The following is a 12,543-nucleotide window of genomic DNA, read 5'->3' on the forward strand; positions in this document are numbered from 1 at the left end:
AAAGAAATAAGATTAGAAGAAATGCTTATGAATAAGAATTTAATCGAATATTTTAGAACAAAAGATATAGAATATTTAGAATACCTCAAAAATAATATAGAAGAATTACAAAGATTAAGAGAAAAAAATAAAGAATACTACAATAAAGCATTTAATCAAATACCAGTTAATCACCCCCAAGATATGAGCAATAAACTAAAAATAAAAATATTTAGAGAAGTTAAGAAATATCCACGCACAAATAAAAATATAATAGATCTATTTAATCCCCTTGTAATACCTTTCCAAATGGTTACAAAGTCAAAGTGACTTATACGGGATTTATAAATTTTCCATCTTTTACATTATATCATGTTCTTTACATATCCCATGTAGACACGTCTGCACCATCTCTTACTACTTTCACTACTCATGTCAGTAATAGTTTCACTTCTAATACTTCTCCTATTGATCATGGTACTCCCCCTTTTGTAATTCCCAGTACTTCCCATTCCCATTGTAAAAATTCCATTGATTTGAATAAAATTGACATTTTATGGAACACATGTCATTTGTGAAAATGAAAGCTATTTGTACTTTGCCTTGTAATCTTTCCCTCTTATCAAAGTTTTTCTTGCCATGGTGCAAAATCAGTTCAACTCTTTCAATCCAATCAATTAGAAGTATAATGCTCTTAAATTAGGATCTAACACTTATGCCTCTTTATTTTTCATGACAAAATTGATGATCTCATGAACAGAGTGTCAATTACACAGGGCAAATTTATTACAGAAACGATGGAACATCATTACGGGGCGGGTAAACTTTAAAGGAGCTATTACAAAAAATAGATGGGACCAGAAGAAGGTTGCAGGTGGAGAGGATCCCATGAAGGCAGGAAAATATCTCAACCACAGGAGAAAAACTCTGCTTCGGAGATGCCTGGTTGGTAGATTCACCGGTGGAGAAAAAGCTCCAACTCGCAATGACGTTAGAAGGTGGGCAACTCAGACTTGGAAAGGAGTCCCAAACATTCAGGTCTATGACATGGATGAATTCAATTTTTTGTTCGAGTTCCAAACAAGTTGAGCAGCTGAACACATTCTGATGGGAGAATGGAAGATGCACAACCAGAACCTTGAGCTAGATTGGTGGAATCCAACAAAAATAGGCTTTCTAAACACTACGAGATTTGATTGGTACTGGATCAGGGTTTTGGGTCTTTCTCTGCAACTATGGAATTCTGATACTATGAAAAAGATTGGTGATGAATGTGGAGGGTGGCTGGAGAATAAAGAAGAGACTGAGCTCAGAAACCACTTGAGATGGGCCAGAATCAGAGTAAAAGGACCGAGGGAAAAAATCCTGTCCTCCATTGAAGTCGATGATGAAAATCTGACCTTTTCTCTGCCGATATAGTGTGAGGAACCAGCAACTTATCGAAAAAGATCACCGGAGAAGAGGAACGACGATGACAGGTTAAAAGAAAAGAAGTCAAATCCTAGCACAGCTATGCCTATGGAGGCTTTTCAGAACAGAGGAATGGAGTTTACAGAAGAGAGTATATCGAAATACGAGATAAACAAAAAAAGGGAAAGGTGGATTGACCAGGGGCATATGCTTTCTGTGGGGTCCTACTTAGGAGAGAGGGAGTTGTGTGTAGGAGGACCTAGTTGTGGACAGCTGGAAAGAGAGATGAGCAGAGAGAAAGAAATTCAAAATCAGGGTTTTTGTGGTGGGCCAAGAAAACACTCTTCATTTAATTTGAAAGGCAATTCAAGCCCAATTGATTCAGGCCCAAAACAAAAGAAGCAGCCCTTTACAGAGCCTTTTACGGAGTTCATTAATAGAACAAATACAGAGGCATGCAAGAGTGTGTATTTTGTTTATTTCAAAGGGGGGGACAAACTCAATATAGAAGCAGCAGGGAGAAGGAAAAAAGAGAAGAACATGCATCTGAATCAAAAGCAATTAGACATACATGTTCACAAAAAAGGGGAATCATCAATGAAGAACAATGAAGGACAAAGAATTGAAGAGGAGGTGGTGGATTTTTCGGAATCTCTTCTGGTAATGTATGCAGAATCGGAACCTTTATAGGTTATCAACAGTGCACAAGAGGAGGATCTTGCTACAAATTAGGTTCAAACAAATATGATCAAACTTGGACAACTGTTTGGAGTAGATTTTAAAGAGTGAAAATGAAGCCTATACGATGTTAAACAAGATGGATCAAAGGAGGAACTAGGAGAAAGGACAAGGGGAGAGTTTACAGGACTCGAGCTCTAAAAATATAGTTCCAAAAGAGGTGAGGAATCTGTTTTTTGACATGAACTTCAAAGATGGGGAACCAAGATCTAGTGGGAGAATGCTAGCTTTAACAAATCAATGAAAGTAAAGCTAGTATCATGGAATGTGAGGGGGTTAAATGGGGTTGAAAAAAGGGACATGGTCAAGCTAGTATCATGGAATGTGAGGGGGTTAAATGGGGTTGAAAAAAGGGACATGGTCAGGAAATTACTACGTCAATGGGATGCGGATATTTATGTTCTAGTTGAAATAAAGCTAGAAGGTCTTGTAGATGGTATGCTACGGAGTATATGGAGTAATAGATGGGTGGGTGAATTTCATAAAATGGCTGTAGGGAGCAGTGGCGGAATCTTAGTTCTATGGGATAAAAGGGTGTGGATAGGAGAAATGATGGAGATTGGTGTTCAAAGTGTTACTGGGAAATTCACTGGGGTAAATGATGATTTTAGCTTTTCCATCACTGCAGCAGTCTATGCAAATTGCAATAGAAGAATCAGGAAGACGTTGTGGGAGGAGTTGGTAACTATCAGAAGTAGATATAGTGGGCCATGGATAGTGTGCGGTGACTTTAATGTTACCAGATTCCCCTCTGAAAGAACAAATTGTACGAGACTGAATGGTGCTATGACAGAGTTTTCTTCATGTATCGAGGAACAGGAGCTGGTTGATCCCCCTTTATTTGGAGGATCATATACCTGGAGGGGAGGAGAGAAAAACAAAACTGCCTAAAGGATCGATAGATTCCTACATTGTACACAATGGGGGGAAAGTTTTTTTACAGATCAGGCAAAATGTGCTACCAAGACTAACTTTCTATCACAACCCCATTGCCTTGACATGTGGGGACTGGGAGTGGAAGAAAACCTACTTTAAATTTGAAACATGGTGGCTGGAAGTGGAAGGATTCAAAGACAAAGTAAAAGACTGGTGGAACTCCTTCAATGTTGAAGGAAGAGCAGGCTTCATACTAGCTGAAAAGTTGAAGTTACTAAAGGCTGAATTGAAAAAGTGGAGTAGGGACAACAAAGGTAACTGGAAGCAAAGAAAAGAGGACATTTTGAACCAGATTACAAACCTGGAAAACATCCAGGAATGCAGAATCCTCACTGATGATGAAGTTCTACAAAAGACCAATTTGGCGATGGAGTTTGAAGAGATAGTAAAAAATGAGGAGATAGCTTGGAAGCAAAGGTCAAGGATACAATGGTTGAAAAGTGGTGATAAGAACACAAAGTTCTTTCGTAGAATTGCAACTTCATACAAGAGGTTCAATTCTATGGAACAACTTCAATTGGAAGGAGTCATGGTAAAAGATCCAGTTATAATCAAGGAGGCAATGCATGATTTCTACATGAATCTATTCAAAGAGTCTGAACAATGGAGACCTGATCTTAACATACCGGATGTTACTACAATTTCTAAGGAGGAATGGACTTGGTTGCAAAGACCTTTTGAAGAGGAAGAAATTTAAGAAGGGATTAGAATGTGTGCAATGGAGAAGGCACCTGACCTTTCAGACTTTTTGGGAGATACTGAAGGAAGATATAATCAACACTCTGTCTGATTTCTACTACAATCAAGACTTTTGAAAAGAATTTCAATGCAACTTTCATAGCTCTAATCCCTAAAAAGATGGGAGCTTCGGAGTTGACGGATTACAGACTAATCAGCCTAATAGGAGTGGTGTACAAGATCATAGCTAAGTTGCTGGCAGAAAGGCTTAAGAAGGTGGTGAGCAAGCTGGTTAATAAAAATCAAATGACCTTTATAAAAGGAAGACAAATCATGGATGCTGCACTCATAGCCAGTGAATGTATAGATTTAAGGATGAAAAGTGGAGATCCAGGGCTACTATGCAAATTGGACATCCAGAAAGCTTATGACCATGCAAATTGGTTTTTCATTCTCAACATCTCGAAACAAATGGGTTTTGGTAGCAAATAGTTGAAATGGATATAAGTTTGTATAAAGACGGTGAGATTTTCAGTTTTAGTTAATAGTGAACTAGTTGGATTCTTTCCATCGGAAAGAGGATTGAGACAAGGGGATCCTCTATCCCCCTTTCTCTTTATTTTGGCAATGGAAGGATTTGATAGCATGATGAGAATAGCTACACGACAGAGATGGATTAGAGGCTTTCTTACAAGGGACACGCTAGGAGCGAGAAAAGAGACCAGTCACTTACTGTATGCAGATGATACCATTATCATGTGTGAGCCAGAGACGGAGCAATTGAATTATATCAGGCTGATCTTGATCCTTTTTGAAGCAGTATCAAGTCTAAGGGTAAATTGGGGAAAAAGTAGTTTGATTCCTGTCAAAGATGTACCTCAGATTCATGAATTGGCTAAGGTCCTGGGATGCAAAATTGAGGGATTGCTAACCACGTATTTGGGTATTCCCTTAGGAAGCAAACACAAAGCATTGGAGATATAGGATGGGATCCCGGAGAAAGCAAAAAAGAAACTGACTAGGTGGAAATCACAATATCTCTCTCTGGGGGGAAGAATGGTTTTGATTAATTCTGTCTTGGACTCCTCCCTACTTATGTGATGTCCTTATTCCTTATTCCTTCAAAAATGGTCAAAAAACTAGATAGACTTCGAAGGAACTTTCTCTGGGAAGGAGGCAAAGAAAGGAAGGGTTATCACTTAGTGAAATGGAATAGTGTCATGTTGAGCAAAGATAGAGGAGGCTTGGGCATCAGAAACCTAAGTATTCAAAATAAAATTCTTCTAATGAAGTGGCTGTAGAGGTGCATCAGTGAAGAGGGAACCCTTTGGAAGGAGGTGATAGTAGCAAAATATAGTGAGTTGAACCCCTGGTGCACAGAGGCGGTCACATTACCATATAGATGGGGAGTTTGGAGAACTATTAGAAATTTGTGGAGTTGCATGGAAGAAAATGTGATTCTCAAAGTGGGAAATGGCAACAAGTTCAAGTTTTGGAAAGATGGTTGGATTGATCAAAATCCTTTGAGTGAGTTATTCCGGATCTCTTCTCAATTAAACACCAATCCAGAAAGTAGGGTCATCGAATGTTGGTCTATACATGGTGGAATCTCTCTTTCGGAAGGCTAAGCAAGGACTGGGAAGTAGATAGGGTGGCTCTCCTACTGGAAAACTGGAAGGAACTAAACTAGACACAAATGTACCAGACAAGATCATTTGGAAACACAACAAGGATGGAAAGTTCACAGTTAATAGTGCATACAAACAAGGGATACAAGGGGACCTGGAAATAATAACCATCAATGGAAGACCATATGGAGAGGCTTGATTCCTACAAAGGTGAAGTGTTTCACGTGGCTAGTGATCAAAAGAGCATGTCTTACCCTAGAAATCCTTCAGAAGAAAGGAAAGACGCTAGTCCCTAGATGCTTTCTATGCAACCTGACAGGGGAGACTAATAGTCACTTATTTATGCATTGCAAGTATACAACTCAACTCTGGGAACTCTTTCTTAACATCAACAGTTACAGTTGGTTCATGCCTGAACACACAGCTGACTTATATAGTTGCTGGATCAGAAAGGGGGGGGGGGGGGGGGAAAAACCCAGAAGAGGGGGTTGAAGCTGATTCCATGATGCATATGGTGGTCTATATGGATAGAAAGAAATGAGAGATGTTTTGAAGATAAATCCAATTCCATTCAAAAAGTAAAATGGAATTGTTTAGTATCTTTACTTTTTTGGTGTAAACAATTGTGTATAGTGGATGTAGATGAGATTGTAGATCTAATAGGAAGTCTATAATTTTGATTAAGGTTATGTAATTTCTGAAGGTGGCCAGCATATCCTAATGCTGAGGAATACCAATTTACCAATGTTCAAAAAAAAATAAAAATAAAAATGGAATTTTTCATCATACTTCTTGTCCCCATACACCTCAACAAAATGGTGTTGTTGAAAGTAAACTTAGATATTGTTGAAAACCTTTAGGGTTTTGTTATTCCAATCTAGAGTTCCTTTTAAATTCTGGGGGAATGTTTACCTGTAATCGTATACCTTTACAATGGGTTTCCCTCTACTCTTTTTTACAGCAAAACTTCATTTGAACTCTTACATGGAACTTCCCCTTCCTATTCCCACATTAAGGTCTTTGGTTCCTTTGTTATTCTTTTATTCCTAAATGTTATAGACAAGTTTCAACCTAGAGATGATCCTTGTATTTTTCTGGGAGATCTTCTAAATAAGAAAGGGTACAAACTCTACAACTTGACCTATAAGCTCACTTTCATTTCTAGAGATATTGTTTTCAATGAAAATATTTTCCCATTCATTACTCCTTTACTGTTTCCCTCTACTTCTTTTTCTAAGTCTCCTGTTCCTATTTTTCCTGACATGTCACTAGATCCATTTACCTCTTTGTCACTTCCTCATTCACCTATTTTCCCACCTGAAACCATTCCTTCTAATCCTCCCCTCTTAAAAGATCTAGCAGACCTCATTTTCTACCTTCTCATCTTCAAGAATTTATTTGTGTCCTACCTTCCTCCAACTATGGCTTTAGTTCTTCTGTACTTTTTAGACATTTAGCTAATAGTGTTGTCCTTGAGCCTCATTCTTATCAACATGCAACATCTATACCTGCTTGGCTGGACACCATGACAGCTGAATTTACTACTTTTCAGGCTAATGACACTTGGTCAGTCGTACCTTCACCCATTGACAAGAAACCCATCGGTTGCAAATAGGTTTTCAAGATGAAATATAAAGTTGACGAATCTATTTAGAGGTACAAGACCCGGCTAGTTGTTAGAGGTGACTCTCAGGTATAGGGGCTAGATTTGTATGAGACGTTCTTCCCGATGGTTATGTTTTGTACTGTTAAATATTTAATTGTTGTGGATGTTAAAAAAGGTTGGCCCCACTTCTAGTTAGATGTCAACAATATTTTTTGCATGGTGACTTAGAGAAGGAGGTATATATGAAGCTTCCCGCAGGTTTGATGGTTGATGCTTCTTCTGGTTCTTCTCCTTTAGTTTATAAACTTCAAAAATCTCTATATGGCCTATGCTAAGCTTCTAGGCAGTGGTACGCAAAGCTTTCTCAAGCTTTGTCTTCTCGAGGGTATTTTCACTCTTCCAATGATCACTCATTATTCATTAACAGGACTGAATCTTCAACTGTACTTCTTGCTATATATGTGGATCACTCATACTATCTGGTGATGATCTTGTTGAGATCTACTCTCAAATTCATTTTAGATTCGAATTTTAAGACCAAATATTTGGGCCACCTCAATTATTTTTTGGGTATTGAAGCTTATTATTCTCCTTCTGGTTTGCTACTACACTAATGTTTATTAAAGGACCTGCTTATGAAATATCACTGTGATACTGCAAGCCTTGTCACCTGCCCTCTTGGCCTGTCTGTCAAGCTTTCATATGGGTGATCCTTTACCCAATCTCGAGTGTTATCAGAATTGGTGGGAAAACTAAAATTTTGGCTCATATTCATCTTGATTTGTCCTTTGTTGTTCAACATTTAAGTCAATATCTCCAGAAACCCACCTCTTTCCACATGAAGGTTGTCTTACATTTGTGCGTTATTTGAAGGGATCATCTGATGTGGGTGTTTTTTCCAACTCTCTAGATTTTTCTTTATCTGCATATTATGATGGTGATTGGGTTGCTTGCCCTGATACTCATTGATCTGTAACTGATTTTTGTGTTTTGCTCAAGGGCTTTCTCTCTTGGAAGGCCAAAAAGTAGATGTGATATCTTTTTCTTCAGTTGAGGCTGAGTACAAATCAATTAGCAAAGTCTTTTTTATTATGGACTTGTTATATCTACTCCAGTTCCTATGTTTTGTGATAATCGGGTTGTAATTTAGATTGTCAATATTCCGATTTTTCATGAACGCACGAAGCACATTGAGATCTATTGCCATTTCACCCGCAAGTGTCTTCACTTTGAAACATATTTATACTCTTTCTCAGTTGGCTGATGTGTTAACTAAGTCCCTTGTAGGCTTGTTCACCATCCTATTCTTCTCAAGTTGGGCGTTCAAGGCCCTTCCAACTTGCGGGGGAGGTTTTTTTTGGTGTTTGGAGTTTCTCCATCTCAAGTTAATATTGATCAAACAGCTGTAGAGGATCCAGCATGATAGACCCAATGTAGTATTGTATTTATTTTATTTTATATTGTGCCCCACTTGTATTTTGAGTAATAAGGCCCACATGTATATATAAGGGCAATGGGTCTTTCTAGAAGATGGATTCACTCATTGTAAATCAGATAATTTCTCTTTCTTAATAAAAAATTCTCTCCCAACAGTTCATATGCTCATACAAAGCCCTTACTGCCTGCATTTCATCAAAGTCGGATCGCTTTCACAACTTTGACAGATCTAGGGCAAATTCGTGAATGGCTTTGAAGAGGCACTAAATCGAGAAATTAGACACACAAAAGTAAGTTGAAAGGAAGAATTCAAAAAATGAATCAAAAGGTTGAAGGGATGTGTTTTTGGCTATAAGCAAAGGTGATCAGAATAGATGGAGGGAAAAAAAAAAGAGGAATCTAGTGAAAGAAGAAGAGGTTATTGTGTATAATTAAGTTGTATAACATTGTAAAGGTAAAGTTTAGATAAACACCTTTTATACTCCTATTATTTGTATTTATACATATATATACATGTGTATAAACCTGTATAAATTGGTATAAAATTGCATAAAATTGTACAAAAGTGATACTCCATTCGTCTCAAAATAGTCGACATGTCTCATGTTTGAAGAGTCAGCTTGACTAATTTTCAAATTTAAATTAGATTAGGTTAATTTAGTACTTTAAAATTAAAATTTAGATATTTAAAAATTATATAAAAAGTACTATAAGTTACAACTTTCCTTTTATCAATATGATTAAAATTACATCTTAAAATATTTATCAAAATTTATATCGTTTTGACTTTAAAAAAGAAAAAGAAAACATGACAACTATTTTGAGACGACGGGAGTTTTAAGTTGTATATCGTATAAAAATGAGGCTAAATGACTGTAATTAATTTTATCGATGTTATAAATGTATTTACATTATAGTGAATGTCAAAAATGTATTTACATTATATTGAATGTCTATTAAAATATAGTGAATATCTATCAAGATATATTGAGTATTTATCAAGATTTAGTGATTATCTATCAAGTGATGGAATCAGAGGCGGATCCAAGATTCGAAAGCTCTGGAAGTCACCTTGTTTTGAACAATAACGTATACTCCGTACGATATTTTAGGATAGTGGAATCAATATTCGAAGAGTAAACTATAATTATATATTTCTTACAAGTGTTAGTATTGCTTGTCTAGTTGGTATTGTTAAGCGCTTCGTAAAGAAAAGGTCATGAGTTCTATTCTTCATAGCCATACTATGTGTTTTTTTTAAGAGAAAACAGACAAGTGCTAAAAATCATTCTAAAAATAGCAGGTTTTGAACACACATTGTTGAAGTTAAACCCAACAATTTCAACCACTTACACCACTAGTCCCTTTGATATTATGGGTGCCAAGCATAATATCGAGAAGCGCGGGTGTCGTGCCACCCCATACCTTCTACATAGATCCGCCCTTGGATGGAATGCCTATCTTTCGGAGAGAAATTAGAAGGAAGTTTTCCTGTAAATAGAGGGTTCTCTTCGTTGTAACTCATCACTCAAGATGATCCCTCATCTCTCAATTGAAATAAAATATCTCTACTCCATTCTTCTTGTTTTTACTTTAATATTCCATAACACGTTATCAACACGAAGCTTCAATCGACTGACTAGATGGAGAAATAATCTTTCACTAGAATCAGGTAATACCTTCCAATATGACTCTTTTCTTCATTCCCTACTTGCATTTGGATTATTAAAATTATGGATGGGTTGTATAGCCAAATTTTGTGTGAATATGGTCATCGGTCAGGCTATAGCTAGTTAATTACAGCATGAATTGGAATTTTTTGTAATTTATCCTGATATTGAAGTAATTTGTATGCCACTATGCAACATGAAGCCATCCTTATAATTGTTCACAAATATCGATGCTCATCCTTATAATTTGTTCACTCCCGTGAATAATTGACAACAATGCTATTGTGGAGAATTTCTTGCTAAATGCATGATTTGCTTAAAAAAACTATGTTACCATCTCAATTTATCAAGTTAGAATAGTCAATCTCAATTTCAAAATATTTTGATACCTACTTTACTTTTGTAAAATAAAGATTGTGAACTAAAACAATGAATCAAAAGGCTGAAGGAAAGTGCTTTTTGCTATAAGCAAAGGTGATCAAAATAGATGGAGGAAAAAAAGAGGAATCTAGTAAAAGAAGAAGAGGTTATTGTGTATAATTCAGTTGTATAATAATGTAAATGTAAAAGTTTATATAAACGCCTTTTATGGACTTATTATTTGTATATATACATTTGTGTATAAACTTATATTAAGTAGTATACAATTGCATAAAATTGTATAAAAGTGATACTCCATCTGTCTCAAAATAGTTGACCTGTTTCATTTTTTACGATTCAGTTTGAATAATTTTTAAATTTTAATTAGATTAGGTTAATTCAATACTTTAAAATTAAAATTTGAATATTTAAAAACTATATGAAAAGTACTATAAGTTACAACTTTCCTTTTGTCAATATGATTAAAAAGTACATCTTAAAATATTCATCAAAATTTATATCGTTTTGACTTTAAAAAAATAAAACATGACAACTATTTTGAGACGAAGGGCGTATAAAGTTGTATATCGGATAAAAATGAGGCTAAACGGGTGTAATTAATTTTATAGGTATCATAAATGTATTTACATTATAGTGAATGCATATCAAGATATATTGAATATCTATCAAGATTTAGTGAGTATCTATCAACAGATGGAATGCCTATGTTTTGAAGAGAAATTAGGAGGAAGGGGTTCTCTTTATTGTAACTCATTACTCAAGATGATCCCTCATCCCCCAACTGAAATAAGATATCTCTTCTCTCTATTCTTCTTGTTCTTACTTTAATATTTGATAACACGTTATCAACATGAAACTTTAACCTACTGACTAGCTGGACAAACAATCTTTCGCTAGAATCAGGTAATACATTCCAATATAACTCTTGTCTTCATCCCCTACTTGCCTCTGGATTATTAAAACTATGAATGTGTTGTATATCCAAATTTTTAGGAATATGGTCATCAGTCAGATTGCAACTAATTAATTATAACATGAATTGAGAACTGTTTGTAATTTATCCTGATATTGGAGTAATCTGTATGTCATTACGCAACATAAAGCTATATAACAATTTATATTTCTTTTTCACAAATATTGATGCTCATCCTTATAATTTGTTCACTCCCAGAAATAATTGACAACAATGCTATTATGGAGTTTCTTGCTAAGTGCACGTTTTGCTAAAAGAAACTATGTTACCGTCTCGATTTTTCAAGTTAGAATGATCGATCTCAAAATATTTTGATATCTACTTTACTTTTGTAAAACAAAGATTGTGAACTTCGTTTACTGACAAGCTATTGAATAATTCTTTGGCCTATTATGTTATTGATTGAGGATAAGGCGGTGAATTCATTGCACTAAAAGAGTAAGACATTAGGTTAGAGTCCTAATGCACCACGATGATAAGATGTTGGGTTCAAATTCCATCAATTTATGACAAGATATTGGGTTCAAGTTTCATTGATTATGACTTAAGATGTCTTATATGGATAAGACGTTGAGTTTGAATCTCAACGCACCATATTGTTGATATAATGATGGTTAAGGCATAATAACGTGTATTTGGTTAAAACTCATGAAACCTATCCCATTGAGTATTCTCCATTTCATGAAGAGAATGTGGTAGCAATAAATCATACGTATGCCTCGATATGTTCTTCTAGTAGTAATATCATAAAAGGGGTTCTAAGCTATCATAATTTGATATGCTTAAGACACGATTATAGTTCAATCCTGAAAAATAAGAATTTTGATTGTTATAAATACTGAACCATACCATGGGGGTGAATGTGACTGTATTAGTAAACCTTATAAATTTAAACATATTTTTTATTTCGAAGATATCACAATACACCTCCAGAAGAAGTAGAATAGTTGGAAGACTTAATATATCCAAGATACTATGGTAAGAAACATGAATGAGAAATGTAATCCCTACATGATAAGATCACGTGCCATAATAAACTAGAAGTTTATTGATATATAATTCATGTCATAGTAAATTAGAAGTTTACTAAAGCAAAAAAGCACATGT

General features: G+C 35.5%; 1 protein-coding gene across 1 annotated transcript; it reads left to right on the forward strand.

The window, feature by feature from the left end:
- Window positions 1-2,367: 2,367 nt before the first annotated feature.
- LOC107841246 lies at window positions 2,368-3,760 on the forward strand. Its single transcript, XM_016685218.2, has 2 exons — window positions 2,368-2,952; window positions 3,071-3,760. Exons 1-2 carry the CDS (start codon window positions 2,368-2,370, stop codon window positions 3,758-3,760), a joined length of 1,275 nt encoding a protein of 424 aa, XP_016540704.2.
- Window positions 3,761-12,543: the final 8,783 nt, after the last annotated feature.

This window comes from Capsicum annuum, chromosome 9 (genome assembly GCF_002878395.1).
Source record: "Capsicum annuum cultivar UCD-10X-F1 chromosome 9, UCD10Xv1.1, whole genome shotgun sequence".
NCBI classification, from domain to species: domain Eukaryota; kingdom Viridiplantae; phylum Streptophyta; class Magnoliopsida; order Solanales; family Solanaceae; genus Capsicum; species Capsicum annuum.

What these genes read in the sequence shown, in the direction of transcription:
- LOC107841246 (XM_016685218.2), top strand. Translation starts at nt 2,368, where the DNA reads ATGAAAGTAAAGCTAGTATCATGGAATGTGAGGGGGTTAAATGGGGTT. An exon ending in GTATCGAGGAACAGGAGCTG is followed by an intron (nt 2,953 to 3,070) that starts GTTGATCCCCCT and finishes GTTTTTTTACAG; the next exon opens with ATCAGGCAAAATGTGCTACC.